At 40.6% G+C, this 19733-nt stretch overlaps 1 protein-coding gene across 5 annotated transcripts in view; it reads right to left on the bottom strand.

Moving 5' to 3' along the window:
* The window catches only part of mcamb (melanoma cell adhesion molecule b), a 50146-nt gene extending 30413 nt beyond the window's left edge, over positions 1-19733 (bottom strand). Inside the window, exon 1 of one of the 5 annotated variants that reach the window (XR_008827315.1) lies at positions 19380-19728. Coding sequence is in view for 4 of the 5 variants with exons in the window: in XM_056373981.1 (XP_056229956.1) it covers positions 19380-19443 (64 nt within the window). In the remaining variant the exon portion in view is untranslated. Of the gene's footprint in view, positions 1-19379 lie in introns of all 5 variants that reach the window. The other 4 variants (XM_056373981.1, XM_056373980.1, XM_056373977.1 and 1 more) reach the window with 4 other exon arrangements.

Raw genomic sequence — 19733 nt, 5'->3', positions numbered from 1 at the left:
AGGATGAGTATGATGAGCAGAGCTTGTGTGTGTGTGTGTGTGTGTGTGTGTGTGTGTGTGTGTGTGTGTGTGTGTGTGTGTGTGTGTGTGTGTGTGTGCGTGTGTGTGTGTGTGTAAGAGAGAATAAGGATGCATCTACCATTAATGGCAAATAACTTTTCATTTTCAACTTTTGAATCACACTACATTCCTCACACGCATCGCCCTGTGCTGCTGGCGTTTTATTTGTTGGAATATGTTATCACTCACATTGTGAACACTGGTATTTCACAAACAACCTTTAATCTAGGGCTTTACATGTGGTCTAATCTTAGCTCATGATACAGTATTTATTATATCCCTGAATGACAGTGTCTACATATTTCCCACACTTTCATACTCTCTTCATACTGTAACCACTGGTTGGTGGTGTAAAGAAGATAACGATACTCTAATAAAGGATGATAACGCATTACAAGCTGCCCCAATGAGGCGAAAATGGAACAGTTCTTGTGTCCTAACTGAGAAGCTACACAGCAGCAATTGAGTGTCTCGTAGATTTGTGACTTTAATTTCAGAGAATGTCTGAGGTTTCTATAAAATGTATGACTTTAAAATCTCTGTAAATATACAAATTTAATTTTAAAAGATTGGTGTTTTTTCCCGTAATATTACCTCCCTCCCCATGTCCATTTTATTTGATTTATTTTTTTTACTTATGGCCCTATACGCCATTGTAAGAAACAGACAACATTTGAGAGCATAATTATATGCAAAAATAATTATGGCTATATTGCATTTGATTATAACGATAGAACACACTAACCTCCTGGCAGTTTTGTACAGACACACAGTGTGTATACCACCGTGTAATATTTCCACTCAAACACACCACTGAAATGAAACGACAGCTCCGGGACATGTTTCCAGCCCTGTCACATCTAAGAATAACAATGGCCTATCAAACTTGTTTGCTTACATGATACAGCAGAATTACAGTACACTGACCCGACTGGCACCAGAAATAGCAGCCCTACTTCAGGACAGGGTGAGACAGAGAGAGGGAGCATGGGAAAACAGTGCCTCAGTCAGGCTGCTCTTCGTACAGATGTTATTAGGTCTGAGAAGAGTGAATAGAGTATAGAGTTAACAAGAAAGGACAGGCGGAAGAAAAGACAGAGGTAGGACGGGAGGAGAAATCAAGTTGGCACAGAGGTGTGTTTAGAAAGTGTTTGGTTCTCTAACAGTTGCTGTGGTGACATTTACTGTATTGCACCAATCCCTCAGTGGCGTACGTACGGCATCATGCAGAGAGGAGGAAACGTTATTAAACTAAAGAGAACAACTCTCATATGGTGAGAAGAGAAACACAGAGTGGTTCAAAATGCCAAAGAAAAATCCTCGACTTTCCATTTTCACTTGCTTCTGACAAGCTGCAGGATGTGATGTTTATTTAAGTCATGCCACACAAGGACCTCTTCTACCGTGCGGCTGTATTCATTCCGCTCAGCAGTTCTTGGATTCATGCTAAATATTTGCATAACTGAATTAAAAATCGGGTAAAAAAAAAAAAGAGGCATTCCAACTAGTTAACCATAATCATTATCTTTTACATATTCCTCTATCTAGTGTGTGTTTTTTTATCCCTTCATGTCTTATTAAAACCAAAACCATCAGTGTCTACATTACGAAGCCTGAGTTAAAATTTTAACCTGATTACAAAATGACATAGATTTTCACAGTCCTTTTGAAGATTTTTAGCCCATGTGAACAAACAAAGAATGAGGACTTGAAGGCATCCGATCAATAGAAAATACGCAAATTTGCTTAGTCAAGATCATGTTGGCATATTCAAGCGCAAGTTTCCTCTTTCACAATATAAATGAACTAGAAAATAGCTGGACTGTTGTGGGGGATGCATGTACCTTTCCCCTTCTCTCTTCTCTCTTTCCTTATCCATCAAGCTACACAATTAACCTGTCTCAGGTGCAACTGGAGCTTTAAGCACATCTGTCCATGTCACAGGCCGTGTATATAAATTACGGTAGCTCTGAAGTGCTGCACCACATTATCAGCTCAGACCAATGTTTTCTGAGGAACTATTCTGTCATTTATCCTGTTTGAAAGATTTGTACAAAGTAAGAGTATGTTTCCTATTATTATAGTTTTAGTGTTAAACTGCAAAAACAGAAAGGAAGGAAATAAGAACCTTAGATGTGTTTGCGTGTCAAACCCATCAATGGGAACTTAGATATCAACTTCCAGGATGACTGAGAATCTTCACAGACATACTTGAGGGATGGACAGGCCCACCCCCTCTCTCATGGATCCAATTGCCAGCACAGTAGTGCCACTTAGTTGGGGTCAATTCAGCTTGGCTAAATGATGCAAAAGAATGTTATGAGAAGCTGTTCAAAACGCAGACACAAAAGGTCTTGTCACAGGTCTATCAATCACATTAGTCATGTGATGCACCCCAAGGCATTTTAACACACAAAGACACACAACACAGGACTCTTGAATGTAACTGGCCGAAAAGGACTCTCACTGACTCGTTAATCCCCCACACAGACACAACTGTCCATCAACCCTAAAGTTTATAATGCAATGAATATGGCATTCAAATAAAAGAATGACAGATTTTTCTGCAGCAGAGACTAATAAATATACATTATATGTGTTGCTATTATTTGCAATAAAGATTTTGTTATGCCATTCTTAAAATACAGCAAAAAAAATCCTCTCAGCTGTCATTCAGTTCATGATGTTGCCCAGTACCCCACACCAGGCTCTTTGACCCCAGTATTTTCTTTCGTGTGCATATTTCTTTTTATCCTTGTTTGTTTGAATTAGCTGTTACCAGTTACCCTGGCTTTCATTCATTAATGAGGACTCTAGTGACCTAGTTTGGGGTATATCAAGAGGAGATATTTCTAAAACTAGTCTTGCTGCTGCGACCCTGGGCTGAGAGGATGGCTCCATTCCCGCTATGTTGGCTGCACACATTAATCCTCCAGAAGTAGAGAGGACTGGCCAACAGCACCAAACAGAAATGGCATCTAGAAACTGAACTCCAGAGTAGTTTTAAGTGTGAACAGAGTACGGATTGTAGTTTATCTGTATCGGTATCATATTGTATGGTATGGTATCGCATCGCATCGTATCGTACCTATTAATATACCATGTAAAAGTAAACACATCTGAGCAATCACACTTTTTAGATATATTGTTAGTGGTGAAATGATGGTCAATTAATCTCTCAGTCAGCTGGATTGATGGGAGATGAATTGCTAACAATTTAGATATTCATTTAAGTTAGCTATTGGATAATATGTCAAACTGATACTGGTTCCACTTCTTCAAATTTGAGGTACCCTGTTTAAAAACTAGTGCTGTGAGCAAAGTTTTTAAGAGTGGGTTCCTATTTTTGTTTAAAAGGAAACTTTACAATTCAGCTTCATATAAATATCATATAAATGTATATAACATAAAACAGGGGCTAGTGGGGATACACTTTGTTAAAGCAGTACAGGAGGCTGTGTTGGTGGGGTCATGTTGTTAACGTTCCCTGTGAGACAGTGAAATTTGATCCAGGAAGTTCAGGTTAATGCACTTTGCTGGATGATGTCGTGCTGTAGTAAAGCCTGGTTGAACTCGTTTACTGCCAGACGACCCTGTGCTGTTTTGTTGGAGCCCACTGTGTTGGCAACCATTCAAATAAATGAGAGGTCTAGGTTTTTTCACACTCAGCCTTAGACACTTAAGCACAATTAATCAACAGCTCAAAGAAGAAACTGACTAATTGATACCATAGATAATCATTAGATGCTACTTTAATACAGAGCAGTAGGGAGTCTGTGAGGCGTTCAGGTGATGTTTTAACTCCTGACAATGAGATGGACAGTGGCAGCTGCAGCAAGCAAACTGCACATTCCCACGATGCCTCAGAGAAAACAAGGTCAACTTGTCACACTGACCTGCCAGACACTTTCCCCAGCGCACACACACATGCACGCAGCCACACACACACACACACACACACACACACACACACACACACATATCCCCAGGGTGCTGGAGCCAAACGCCGGCAGTATCCACTCAACATGCCATCAAAATTAACGATTTCCAAAAGGCAGAGGAGACGAGACAAAGAATGTAAATACAGTGGAGAGGATCAGAGTGGACCACACAACAGGCGAAAAAGGGAGGGAGACACATCGCTCTCTGATTTCTCGTGGTGATTTGATGCTATGTTCCATTTCAAAAGACCACCTGTTGTAGCGATCAACCCAGGCAAGACCTGGGTCAGTTCTCAGCACGCCAGACTCCAGTCCGTCCATCATTCACGGATGCTCTGCTGACTCATAACTGTTACAACAGTACAGTAATAAAGCTCTGGCTGTGTCAAACAGCAGCGGTGGTGGTAGACTGAAGGATGCAGAAAGGGAAAGACAATATACTCTCCCTTCTCTCAGCAACTAGCAACAAGGTAGCACTTAGCAAGCCAATGATGCCCGACAGCTCAAGCAGAGCAGTGACCGCCAGCACAAGAATGTTGTAAGAAGCTTGTTGATGCATTTGAAGTGTCAGTTCACGAGCTTACAACTTGAATCTCACACTTTATCGGGTTCCTGAACATTTTCTGTCATGCTCTATTTTGGAAAGCAAAACCCCACATGTAAATTGATTGAGTTTTTAACACTCGGTGACAACATTGGGGAAACCACTAACAATGCCTCTCCTGCAACATCGACAGTGAACTTCAGTGTGAGATTTTTTTCAACATACTGTAGTTTGGCTTTGACTGGTGGGTTTGCTTGATTTGATTAGTTCCCAAATGGCTCACATTCATAAACCTTTTTCACTGCAGACATTTTGACTTGTTACAGAAGGAAAATCAACAGACAAAACTTATTACAGTAATCATGGCCCTGTTGCAGTTACAATAATGTTATTAGTTACACTTATGTTAAACGAGTCAGAATATCTGCAGTTAAAAAGGTCCATTCAGTTTCACTTCATATTTTGGGCAGCGCTGCTATATGCAATTACAAACTTTTGCTTTTCAATAAAAACATCCGAAAATGAAAACATGTGGACTGCTGGGATAGAAAATCATCTCTGAGCAGCTTTAGTTTCACAGCTGTGAAGATCCAAACACAGGCCTTCAGTTGCGAGAGGCAACGCAGCTTCACTGACCTGAGGCTAATCCCTCTTTGATAAGCAACTCTTTGGTTTTCCCTCAGCACTTACATTTCAAAGAGAGTTCACTCTGTTCCAGCCTTTGATAACTACTTGGCAACAAGACTGATTCCCCTTTGCTCAAAGTTTCCACACTCAGCTATTTCGATATGAACACACACACACACATATACACTACACAAGATATGAGTTGAATATATGACTTGGGATTTCATGTGGGATGCGGCCATCTTTGCCAAAGCTGTGTAATTCCAGGATATTCAAAAAAAAAACAAACAAAAAAAAATTTTTACAATTACTCTCACAATCTCACATATGCATGCATACTTCCATATGTGTGTGTATATGTGTGTGTGTCTGAGCGAATCTCAGTGGGCCATTTCCTCATTGCCTGCTCCCATGGTGGTACAAACGCCCCCTCCATCCTCTTTCCCACGTCCCATACTACAAATTTGTCTCCATATGAGCCTGTCTGTGAGCAGGCACTAACAAAATAACACAGGCTGCATGGAAGTATGGGAAAGGCCAACAGAGAATGTATTTTTGTATGACACTGATTGTGACTGTACAGAGGAAGAGAGAGGGAGAGACAGAGAGAGAGAGAGAGAGAGAGGTCCCATGACATGGCCTCACAAGTATGAGATGTGCGTTGCTTGCTGCTGGCATATTATGGCTAAAGATAGATTGCAGATACACACACATACAAACATGCTGAAAGCTTTTTACCCATTGACTCACAGGATAAGGTACTCAGCAGTAGCTTTCTCCTTTTTTGGTGGTTGCTACAAGTGGCAATAATGGAAGAGAAAAATATTTACTGCTCTTTCTTAACACATCCATTTGCTACCTTTGTTTGCAAGGTAAATGTTACCAAGACAAAAAGTCTGATGGCTAAAGGGCAAAACACTTTGGTTTTGTCTAAACAACATCACAGGTCATACATTATCAGAGGTCGTTGCCGTTAATTGTTTCTCGTGTGCTATATGGAAATCTGGCTTTTTACAGTAAACGCCCTGACAAAAATCACATTCCTATGTATGTCACGTGTCATAAGTTGGAAGAGTTAAAGATCCCACGAAACGGGTACTTTTACATCATGGAAAACTGTTACCTCCTGGGAAACAGTGCATCTTCAGTGGTGACCTAATGCTGCATTCATGTCATATCTGATGGATGATAGAGATGGGAAAAGAGTCCCATTTTTACAACTTCCACACATGTAACATGACAATTCAAGCCAGTTATATGATTACAGAGTTGGTTTAGTGAGGGTTAAAAATACTATGCATTGATATACAGTATAATAACAAATTCATTCCATATTATTAAGCACCAAGTCAGATATATTGAAGCCTGCTGAAAAAGTCTGGGTTTTCCCAGACACGATTACGACTTCGATGTTCATGCGATCACTATTTACAAGTTGGAATCTCCTAATTACGGTAACTCCGATGTGACACGAACACAGCACAATGGTGCCTTAAGGGGTGAAGCTAAACCAATAAACCAAACCAATAAAATCATCACAAATTTTTTAACAATCATTCATTCCTAGACAACAATAACCCATTGGTTTAAAATTGAAATTGATCCCTTTCTGTCCAGGTGAAATATATTAAGGAGGACCTTTAAAGACCTCATGAAATTGGAACTTCAACTTCATGGAAAAACTAACTTTCTGTGTATTTATAGGCCACCTCATGCTGTTCCCATAATTACAAAATTTCCTAAAACGGTCACATATTTTTGGATGTGTGCTCCCCTATACACTGTTCTCCCTCGCAGATATCCTGTTAGTTTATACTTGAATGAATGAATGAATGAATGAATAATGATCCCTCACTGTGTTGTGTCCAGCCACAAAATCCTGTTTCAATGCATAATACATCACATAACAAAGGTAAATATACCATTTTACACACTGGCTGCACAAGTACAAACCCCCAGTACAGTGGAGGATGATTCACAGGTAAAAATCTAAATTGTAATTTGTGCAAACTGCCCAGAAAAAATGTGTTCTTAATCACACTAACGTCATGCCAAGTTCTTACAAAAAACAGTACCAGTGTTGAGGTGAACTCATCTCTTTCTCACATGGTCTATTTGCCAAAAGCTTTGCCTATTTATCACTGTACAAATAAAAGGTCGATTTAAAATATCTCACATGCTGCGATCTGAAGTTCCCAGTGTTTGTGCAGCAAGGGAGCGGTGAAAACAATGATCTCTTTTTACTGCATCAGACGTTTCTACTTGGAGAAGGCTGGTTAAAGTGAAATGAATGAAACTGAATCAAATGCTATCAGCCTACTGAATGTCTGTTCTGACCTAGATAGAAAAAAAAAAAAACAGTTCAGTACATAATCACAGTTTGTCTGCTCTGTGGAGTCAGCAGCACAGTGTCATAGCTGAGGGCTGATAGGTTGCATTAGGTTAAAAGGATCCTAATGTGCATTAGATCAGCACGGAGCGTTGTCTCAGGAAAACAACATCTATTATTAAGCAGAGTGTTGAACTACCAGAGAACAGACAGAGATCCTGACAGGTCTCCACTTGTGCCAGGGCAGCTCCCAGAGGACAACTTCAGATCCACGGATCAGCCAGGATCTGTGCTACTCAAGCTTCTAATTCCTTCCCGCACATATCTGCGAAGCCTCAGAATGCTGCAAAACACACTCACCAATTGGACACATGCCGTCCATCAAAACACACTGCAAACTTTAACACCACCACCATATACAGAAAGGCGCTTCAGTTGACCACCTGTCCATGGTGTTGGAAAATGAGGTTATGATTTACGTTTATTTCAGTTTTGAAGGTTGTGACACTCAGTTTTCTCAATCGGATTCTTACTTTAAGTGATAGGATCCTTCATGAAAAGTTTGGGTTATTTCACAAGAGATTTCTGTACCTAAGTCAGTTTCCTCTGATCAGCGTTCAGCAACATTTAAATCATCATCTGGTGGCAGTTGTGGGATTGTTTGATTATGTTGCCAGCGATTGTCAATCACACCACACCCGCACACTCATGAAGAAGCAGATTGGCTGAATTTCTGAATGTTCAACTCCTAAGAATATTTTATTCCAAACTTTAACTTTTATTTATACATGTCTAATCATGAATGGTCAATGTTGTAGAGAAATATCCAAGATGACAAAAGATTTCAGATATTATTACATATTTTGCATATTTTTACACTTAAAGTATATTAAATATTTACAATGTCAGCCTATTTAGTGTACAGGCTAACATGCCAGTTACTCCATGACTTATGCCACACTAGCCATCCATGTTAGCCTGTATTATGCCAGGTAAGTAAGGTAAGTTTTGTTCTACCCTTATGTTGTAGTGTTTTCTGTGTTTGGCTGTGGTGTCTGCAGTTGCACAGCATTTTTGTTATGCTGGATATGTTTTGTGAAAGTTACTGTGTTTTTGTTTCTTTGCCAGGGACAGTCAGAGCCAGAGGCATTATGTTTTCTGGTTGTCCGTCCGTCAGTCTGTCCATCCGTCCCATCCTCATGAATGTGATATGTCAGTAACGCCTTGAGGGAATTTCTTCAAAATTTTGCACAAACAATCACTTGGACTCAAGCATGAACTGATTACAATTTGATGGTCAAAGGTCAAAGGTCGAGGTCACTGTGACTTCATAAAACAGTTTTGGTCATAACTAACCAAAATAATGAAGTGATGACATTTTATATTCAAATGGTCAAGAGGCTCAACTTCCCTGTGACATCATAATGTTCTGCAAAAACAATTCTGGCCATTATTCAGTGCTGTAACTCAGGACGGGGAGATTGTGACATCATTGCCTGCAATTTGGCTTGTTGGCAGAGACATACAAGCGCAAGGGAGTAATCCTAGCGTTGTCAAATCGGGTTGCGTTTTAACATGCAGCATGTTGGTCTCTCAGTGCTGCAGTGATTTGAGCTCTGTAAATCTGAAGCGTCAGCTGCTCATATTCTCGTTGATCATTGGGTTTGAACTTGTCCACTGTAGATATCCCACTAAGCAGAGTTCACGTTAAAGGTCAGACTCTGGACTTTAACGGGGACTCATCCCGCCCTAACTGCACCCTCTAGCTATATTTCTTTGGTCACTTCCCCAACAACAGGCGCAGTAGGACCGACAATGGGTTTATCAGTGATATATCACTTTCCCTTGACAACAGCCCAGCAGCGAGCCCTGTGCAGTAATTAGCCACGGTCCCTGGTAAATGAGCAGCACTGGGATCTCGTCTTCGTCACACTAAACAGTAAAAGAGACCAGAAGGTAAAAGGAGAGGCCCCTCAGCCGAACAGCCAGTGGTTTTCTCACATTGGCGATATTTAGCAGGGGGACAGAGAGGGCTCTGTGGATTTGACCTCAGAACAGAGACTACAGGGGGAGGAGCACATAAATCACAGCATCAGAATAAAACAGAGACTTCTTCACCAGAAATCAAAGCGCAGCAGCCAGTGATGGAGTACACGTCAATGGATGAGACGATCCTATATTCTTATGCAGCCACTAATAATCAATGGTTTTTATTCACACCAATGAAACATTCTGATGGCCTTCTACAGTATATAGCTTATAATTCTTATGATACTGTTTATCATCGGTTTAAGAATAAGTTAAAAAAAAGTCCAGGAGAGCAGAGAAAGTTGCTCTCCCTGCTCTGGTTTCAAACCTTCACGAATCACAAATCTTAAGCGCCTGGTTTTTCTCATCAATGCCATAAACTGTTCTCATGAACACGCTTGACTGTATATCATGCTGGATAAAATCAATCACACACTGTAACAGCTTTGCAGGTGTGCCTCACGCTGAAGTCTGAAAACCATGTCCGACACATTTAGTTTTAGAAAATTCAAGCCTGCAGCCCCATCTTGTCACCATCTTATCAGTATAGGGTGCCGTTTTCCACATATTACTTTGTATTCTGCCGCATTAATGTCTTGTTGATGCCTTCCAGTGTCGTGGATTTGCTGACTGGGTGTCCTGCAGCTCTGTGGATACTCTCCTTTGACAGAATTACAGGGATAAAAAAATCTGGAAATATATAAATAAAGACTTCTTAGGTTCTTTTAAGCCATTTTAAACCTTGTGAAAAAAAATCTCTCAAGCTTCAAGCGTTTGTGTTTGTCTTGTTTTTACCTAACTTTGTCTAACAAATAAAAAGGTTAAAAATAATCTTACACAATGAAAGACCTTAGTATAATTGCTAATGGAATTAATGGTCTTTTTAGAGTTTATAGTTATTATGGCACAAAAAAATTCAGAGCAAAGTGGCTCTGACTAAACACCCATGTGTTGGTATTTGCACTTGCATTTCTGTCTGTGTGGTTCCTCAGACCCAGACTGTGGAATTAAGGACTGTATTATCTAAGTAGAATTTAATTTGGCTCACTTAATCTCTCCACATTTTATTCCTTAAATAGTCTGACGCACACGCAGTCAGCTCTAATCACCCTCATCTATGAAAACAAGTCTGGAGAGGAGATGTACAACCATGATTTTCGTATTTAGGGTATTAAAGCAGCTGTTTTCAGGGTGATGCATGGACAACTTTAAACAGTTTCCTTCTAAGGTTTCAGGTTATTCAGTGTGGATTAAACTCTCCAGTGGCAAAACCTTTCAAAGAGGGGTGTAAATACAGACGGGAGCAAATTAAAGGACAGAACTAACACGGCGTCTCTTAGTGAGGTGTGGGGGTCAGTGTGTGAAGAGCTTTGGTATATGATTCACATCATTTTTATAATCATCATCCTGGAAGAGTCCGCTCCCATCAGAACAGAAATGTTTCATCTATGCATGAAGGTGACCGCTCACAACAACATTGTATTGATGTGCAGTGACCCTCCTCTCTAAGGGGACAAGTGGACCCAAACCATGCCAGCAAAATGCCCCTCACAGCATAACAGAGCCACCGGACCCCCTCACTGCAGGGGTCAAGCATTCAGGCCTGTAACATCCTCTTGGTGTTCGCCACGCAATGATTCATCAGACCATATCTCTTTTTTCCATATCACTGTGGACCAGCACCTACTGTATGATTTTTTTGCACCTCTGAACTCTCAAGTGTGCATTCATCTTTGTAAAGACGGGTTTGTGCACTGCAACTCTATGCAGCTGTGGACAGACTGTTATTGCTGACATTCTTAGTCACGTGAGGAAGAGTTGCTGTTGTGCTTCTCCTTACATATCGCACTAATGAACGAGCTACACAGTCATCAAATGTGTGCTCTCGAGCAGAATTTCTGACCGTATTCACTGACGTCTTTTCCCATAGATCTATACGCAGGTGTCACTTTAGTCACTGTTCCTACCGAGACACGAGCCAGCTGAGCAGTCTCTGCTCTGTAGACTGGATGTTGATTGTCTTATTGTACCTTCCAGAGCACCTGGTTTATCTGTGCACCTTTTATTACGGTTTCCCTTTTATTTCTCTGTACATGTACACGCTTCTTAAAAATGACTGCATTTTGTCAAACAGTGGAGAGACTGAAACATTTGGAACAACACAGCGATTCATTGTCATGTAATTGTGGGACATAAATTATTTGATTTATGCATTGAGTTTGAGTTTTGCACTGTAAGCAAAGTTAATGAAATTTGGCCTGGAGGCATTTCGTAATACAAAAATGATACATCTATCACTAATCCCATTTCCCATATGACAGAGTGAATGGTGTTGATTTCAACATTTTGGTAAAATCCCACACCCTTGCAACACCTAAGAATGTTAACTATTTCTGAGAGCCAAACAACCATAGAGAAATCATCATTCTGACATCGGAGTCAGTGTGACTGACAAGATGGAACAACTGGCCCATCTGGGGGCCACTAAATAACCTTTGACCCAGTGTAATGGGGGGGGGGGGGGGGGGGGGGGAGTTGGAACATTTTGAAGTAAAAGAAAAATCTCAAATGCTTTTCCCTTGACTGAATACACTCATACACTAAAGAAAGCCACTTGTGACACATGTAACCACAGTTCAATTTGTTATGCAGACAGAAAAATGGTAATTTATGTGGTTTGTACTATTGGTTGCTGTAGTAAACAGACAACCAGCATCATTTTCCATAATTGCAGCTTTTATCAGCCATTGAGACCCACTTCTTTAGCTTGTCAGCTGGCTTTTGGTTGCTTTAGGAGCATCTCTGTTGTAAATAAAACTGTAAGTTTATCTTTTTGAGAGCTCAGTGTGACTGGACGACCATACTGGATGATTCTGCACCTCAAGATTTACATCTAATGCCAATGTTCAATGCAGGAAGTAGTGTTCTCTTAGTATAGCAAGACGAAACTTAAAGTATGATGGTCGGGGTGGTGGATAGGTCCGTAGCTTCACGTAGGAGACTGTAACTGTAATCACAATGTTTCCATAACCCCTTACCAAGGGTTTTAGCTGCCTAACCATAACAATCCATAACCACACTCTTTCCCAAAGCTTAACCCTACTGTAACTGCCATGTGTAGATACTGCAGAAAGCCTCTTTAAAAACCACTCTGACTGGGTGTAAATAAAAACACTGTAAGTGAATATAATGTAGGATTTTGCAGAAACCTTCCAATGCTGACATTCTTGGCTGGCAATAGGGTTGAATTTAGATCCACTTAGCAATAAAGAGAACTGATAGTAGAGGGTAGAGTACCACTGACTCACACCACACCACCACCCTTCCTCTGTGATCACAGATCACAGGAAGCGCAACTCTTCCTCTTTGATCACAGATCACAGAGGAAGTGAGACTTACTTACCAAATATCCAAACACCATAGTTGTTCCTCTATTATCTCCACTGCTTTAGGAGACAATTTAAAAAAGGAATTAAATACAGGTGTAAATCAGTGTAAAAATTATGCATCCAGATGTTGACCTAACACAAGCTCACTGGGTCTCTGCACCTCTTCACTATCTCTTCAGTCACCTCTGAAGTAATGTTGATGTTTTTGACTCATGAGAGTTTTCTCAATTTGTTTAAAAGAAAAAAAAAAGTTTATTTCAGGGCTGATACAACATAGTGCAGTTTGTTTTGGTGTTTGTTTCAACCGTGACCCGAGTTTAACTTAGCAGGCCATCCCAGAAGTCCAACAGATAATCACGAAGGATAAAAGAACAACTGTTCATATCTATAAGTACATCAGGTCAATAAGTGATGATAAATCTAATTATAAGACAAGTTTAATGATAGGCAGTCATGAAAGATGCAAAAAAGTTCACAGAACTTTGATCATGGAAGCTTATTGTCCAACACATTCATTTTCCCTGCATATCTGTTCTCCTTTTCACAGTGAACAGCCGAGCATCACACACTTCTGCACCACTGGATCAGACTGAGGTTTAGTGCCACGCTCAAGCAGAGCTTTCTTCCACTTGGCAGCTTCATTAAAAACAGTTTTCCGTTATTTATAAAAGACTTCAAAATGGGTGGACCACATGAAACCGCTCTGTAATACTTGTCCAGTGAATTGTGCTCAAATAACACATCTGACTGAGGTCGGAACTACTTCTTGATTTCCTACAGAGTGCACAATGTTGAATATGTTTTCAAAGAATGAGTATTACAGAGATGATTTGTATTATCTTTTTTTTTACTCGAGTGGCTTTGAAAGCACCACACTGACCTCTTAGCCTCTCTCACTGCAATAAAAAAGGTGCAAGATCACAAAAAGAAATTAAATGTATAAATCATTTTACAAATTATTACTATTTTCCTGCTTCCCTAGTGTCAAGCAAACAAGAGGAGCTTTTATTATGTTTTATGTCCCAGTTTACATATATAGGTTTAATGGTTCGATACTTTTTATGTTTGTCAAGGGGATCAGGTAGCAGCTCAGGTCAGAACCAAATGCTCCCCCATGGCTGAGGCTTTTAGACTTGGTGATCATTAGCCTTGTGTTAATATATTTAAATTGTTTTCACAGTGACTCACAAAATCTTAACAATTACATCATAGTTTGGAGCTACTTTTTCAGAAAAATGCATATCTGTAGATGCATTAATCTGCCCTGACAGTGGCTGTGTAAACAGGACACAGATAAGACATTCAATAAAATCCCATTTATTTATTATTAATGAAATTAGGGATTTTATAAATACTTTTAGAGGGGCCACAGAGAATACGCTAAGTGGGCAGAGGTTATGCATTAAAGATAACATTGTAGCAGCTCTATCCCTGATCCAAATTATTACTCCACAGTCAAGGGCGTCTCTAAAGTAAAATTTATTCTAAGGTTGCCACAAATCACAAAGTTTCAACAGTGGACCTGACTTTCTTATGTGTTACAATACCTTTAATACTTAAATATAACAAAAGCCAACCTTTTCTCAGAGGTCATTTACAACCAGTTTGTTTGTGTTTATAATACAGCAGAAAAATGAGGCCTGAGCTTCCATCATGATCGTAGAACAGCAATGCTGACAGCTTCTCAACACTTTCAAATAGATAGATAATTAAATTCTTCCAAATTAGACATATGTAATGTCTGAGTAAAAGTGAATCTAGACACTTGAATTCTACAGTTTGTCAGAGTCACCAGCCGCGAAACAATAACTCTACTTTAACAAAACGCATGAAGACAACAGGTCATTGTGCAGTAGCAGTGAGCTGACCTGAGCGGGTACATGCTGCATGTGTGTGTGTGTGTGTGTAGGTGTGCTCATATGTGTCTTTGACTCAGGCCAACTGACTGGGAGCGTGTTGTCTGCACTGTGAGGGAATCAGGTGTACACAGCTGTCCGTCTGATCAGAGAACTTCAAAGGCCGTTAGGGCGGCAGTCAGTGGGAACAGTCAGAGGAGAGCTGACTCTTCACATGCTGTGCTAAAGCTGATCTCTAAACCCCCTGATATGAGTGGATGTGCCCTGCAGCCAAATATGGAGCTATACATCAGTACAGTAGAGTACAGTGAAGTCTTCCAATGTGTGTCGAGGCCCTCCAATATGACTTACAGATGAAATGACTCAATGCACATCTGCACACAAGGCTGAGGCATCACTGATGGTGTGTTTCTTATAAAAACCTAACTGTGCTGAGCTTTGAAACTGGACAAATTGGATTTTTCTGAAAGCCCATTATAAGCCAACATGTACAGAACAAACTGTTTTTCTACGGGTGACAAATGTTGACAAATTCTTGTGTTTCCCCCTGTTCTGATAAATGAAGTCTGAACCACAGAACATTTACTTCCTTTCTTTAACACAGTAACCTAGTTAGCCCACTCGCTGTGCCAGTAAAACGTCCTGATATTAAGATATCATTCAAAGCTTTAACGCAGGGTGTTTCTTTGCTTGAGCTGCAACAATCATTTTCTGCTACTCATGAAAAGTACACAAAATGGCCCTGATGACAGCAGCACAAAGACCTGGGAGCTTTCTCCACCAGTAACAGCCCCCCACCTTCTCCATCACTGGTTTGCCATATTGACCCAAGTAATGGTGATAATGGATGTTATTCACATCAATAGGAAGATCAAACAGTAAAAGGAAACCTTTTGCTCCTACAGTTCGTGTTCCCAAGTGCACAGCTTCAACCCATTACACTGTTCTACAGGGAGACACTGGATCAAAAATGGTGTTTCCATAAAAACACTGGCAGCTTTTCTTCACTTAGAAACCCATTGGCTAATCATTAATGTGGGTGCATTTTCATTTTGCTCACCATACCTCACCTTGCACATAAAACTTAAAGTGTCAACAACAATCAGTCCATTACAGTATAAGAAGAGGAAAACAACATCACTGTGTGACTTTATCAACTTTATCTCCCTGGCACTATCACACAACATCCTATGATGGTATCATGAAACAAATTCCCACCATGATGATAAACTGATGCGTAATTTTCAATAAATGTAGCTGTTCTTCATTTGGGTGTATAAGGTATAAAACCATGGAAACATACTGTGCACACAAGAACAGAAGTCTCCAGACTGACACTGCAATATCGATTAGCCACCGCTTACACCAAACCAAACAAGAATGGTCCATTGAAGATTGATGAAACTTTTTCTTCATTCAAAACTTGCAGAGCCTCCATTTACATCACGGTACTGTAATCCATTCACTTCACCATATTTCACAGTATAGTTCACTAAAACAGAGCCAGGTCACATCGCCCATGTTGGTCAATTCACACCTTTGCTTTGGTTTGACAGAGTTTTGACATAAACTCTTGACAAAAAAAACAAAAAAAAAAACCCTTTGTACTTCTAGCAGGCCAAGTTCCTCCAAAGCCAGAGCCAGACAAAGATGAACTCAAAGTACTGTCCTTTTCCTCACTTTACAACTCCACTGTACTGTAGCTTTCAGTGGCACAATATTCCCTTGCCTTTGTACTGTTTCCTTTCCAGGTTTAACTGGGGATCTGGATAATGTTTCACTAATCCTAACAACCGTAAATTCACCAAAACAATTTTAGACATCTCCGGATTGATGGTGCGCTGTCACGGCCCAGATCAAAAACAGTGGTGGACTGCTCCTTTTCTGTGTGGTGTCCTGAGGACGCTGTTGCATGGGAACACATAAACAGAGTGTTTGAACAGCTCAAGGCTTTATTTCAGGACAAAGATAAGACACCATGTGCCCATGACAAATTTTCTCTAGACATGGACCTGGTTTTGGCACATACTGATTATTTCCATCAGTTGGTTACTAAGACACATTGAAGAATATGTCATTTCTATGCCAAATGTAAGAATATATGCTACAAAAGTCCTTCGTAATGAATGAGAGTTTTATATTTGGTAACAAACAAAGTGAGAACAATGATTGAAGAAAAAAAAAATGTATCTTAGATCCAAGAACTCCACCAAATCATTACAATGTCCAACCTGTCTCACAAACTAACAGCAGTTCATAGGCATGGAAAAGAAACAGTCACAGTCCTCGCTGTGGACATGTGCCGGAAGAGAGGTCTGAATTTAGGGACTTTCATTTCAGGCCAGCTCAGCTCTGCTGATCTTCTGCCAGATTGCCGGGCCTCAATTTTCTATGCTGCGGTCGAGACACAACAGGGACATTTATTGTCCGTGACCAGCTCACTTCTTCTGAAGAGCAGCAGTTGTTGAAACTGAGGCTCAGTGCCTCAGCCGCAGCAGAGAGTGATGACCTTTAAATGAGCAGGGTCTAATGTGCCTGATCTTTGGCCCGGCTTGATTAGCTGATGTCACAGAAAATGAATAGTATCCTTATCGAGGGTCACCGCTACAATCCCACAGCATCTCCATCTTTCCTCTGATGTCACCACGGGCTGGAGACAAGAGCTTCCGCACCGACACAATTGCACTTATTCGTGCTCCAAGTGCACAAACGTTCATGTATTCAAACAGAGCGTCTTCGCAGATCCAGCAGGGCCTGAGTGGGTGTTAGCCAACATCATCAAATGCTTGAGATAATAACTATTAAAGACAATGAGGGGGAGACAAACTCACCACAAAGCCTTTTTTCCAACAGTGAACCAGTGATCCAGTGTGAAGTCTTTCTAAAACTGATTAGAGCTACATACGATTGGTCAATCAATTAGTTGATTGACAAAACAATCAATCTGTAGGAATTTTTCCAAGTGAGTAAAGCAGAATTTGTTGTCCCAGTACTCAGTAGGTCTATAGAGAAGATATAATGTTAAGTTTCTTAAAGATAAATAGTATGTTTCACCAGTCAAGTGACAAAAAGTGCAACACAGAAGGCAGAGGAGATATGGATTGGACGTGAAAGGGATAAAGCACAAGGACAACCTCAAGAGGTAAGGAAGCCACAAAATCAGAGGTCACAGACAATGGTCAGGCAGAACTTAAAACAGAGATCAGCACAATACAAAGAGGTAAGGAAAGGTTAATGTGGTCAATGACAAACAGGAATAAGGAGAGGTAAAGGCGTAGGGTGGGATAGGAGGGAAGAGGAAACACAAAGAGGAAAGGGTTGGGGGGGGGCATGTCTTATCTAAACAAACAACACGTAAAAGCAAACCATCACAAGTACAGTCCTGTAAAATGAAGCTGTAATGTGGAGGTAGCGTGACCTTCTCAACCGAATTCACATCACATATGAATCTACGCACACCTCTGAAAATAAACACACATCTGCACCTCACCGTTCACCTCCCAAGTATTTTTTTTTTTTTTTTTTACTATGGTCTTTCACAGCTGATTTAAAGACAAAGTCTAATTAACAACAAACGAGATGATAAACTGCACAGGTGAACATTCTTCTTTGCTTACATCACACAGATTTCACAGAATGTAAATCTGTGCAGTGAGAGCAATATCTCACTCTGAGAATGTGTGACAGAAACATGGTGGAGCTATTCACCAGGCCAGAGCTGACAGAAAGCAGGCGGAGAGCTCCCTCACTACAACTGCACCTCTGTGCATGTCAGGGGCTAAAAATACATGCAGCAAACTATTCAAACTCCCTAAAAATAACTTCATGTACCATGGAAATTGGCAAAGTGTGACATCTCATTTTGTTGTTTTTTTTTTTTAGTTATAGCTACCAAACAACACTGGTGTGTTTACTCACAACATACATGAAACGCATTAAGAAAGCATGGGTGAAAAGGGCACATCCACCTCAAGGCTACCTAAATACCGTATAATATATAATACATGGTCAGTTAGTGTTGCTAAGCCACAGCATTCAAATTAGTGTGTGGTGCTTTAAGTTAAAAACAAAAAACAAAAAACAAACAAAAAAACAGTTTTCCATCTGAAAATCTACTTTGTGTGAGAAGAAACATTTGAGCACATACATAAAGCCAGTGTTACAACAACAAGCAACTGCAGTGACAGGATGCATTGCAAGCCTATGTTGACTTTACACTTTACACATGGAGCTGCACCTGGGCCAGCTCTGCAAGAAAGTGTAGTTTCTGTGCAAGCAACAGTTGAGTTTGGACCAGTTTTGTTGGCAAAGATCTCTTTAAAAAAAAAAAAAAAAAAAAACTTCATGGAAATCCCAACAAAAAAATTCGGTTGCCAGGAGGGAGCAGAGAGAAGCAAACCCAGACCGAACTCTTCCTACATCACATGCAGTTTCTAATTTCCTTTCGAGATAAATTTCTTCTTACTTTGTTTTCTTTCTGGGGGTGTTTATGATGTTTGTGATATTTCTTGGCACAAAAGTTTGCAAAGCCAACCCGATACCCCACGTTCACAGTCCAAACTCCAAACCTTCGTGTTGCACGGATCGTGCTTCTCAGGCACTCACCTCCCCAGGTGTGAAAGAGGACCAGGAGTCCGACGAGCAGAAATCCAGCGTCCTGTACAGCCATGGTTGTTGATCAGTGCTGCAGCTGTCTGTGCTGGGGTGTGTGTGTGTGTGTGTGTGTGTGTGTGTATGTGAGTGGAGGGAGCCTGATAAGGGACTAGTCCTCCTGGGAAACTGTATGAGACACACAGAGTGAGAGAGAGAGCGAGAGAGAGAGAGAGAGCTGCGGTGCAGTGCAGGGACGCAGATGAAGAGACAGGAGGTCTTCCACTGTAAAAAAAAAAGAAAAAAAATGTCCGTCTGCACGAGTCATTCACGCGCACACTCGCAGCACAGTCGCTCTGAAATGCATCA

Source organism: Seriola aureovittata, chromosome 4 (assembly GCF_021018895.1).
Source record: "Seriola aureovittata isolate HTS-2021-v1 ecotype China chromosome 4, ASM2101889v1, whole genome shotgun sequence".
In the NCBI taxonomy this organism is placed as follows: Eukaryota; Metazoa; Chordata; class Actinopteri; order Carangiformes; family Carangidae; genus Seriola; species Seriola aureovittata.
The sequence above is the reverse complement of the archived record's forward strand: the minus strand, read 5'-3'. Positions and strand labels throughout refer to the sequence as shown.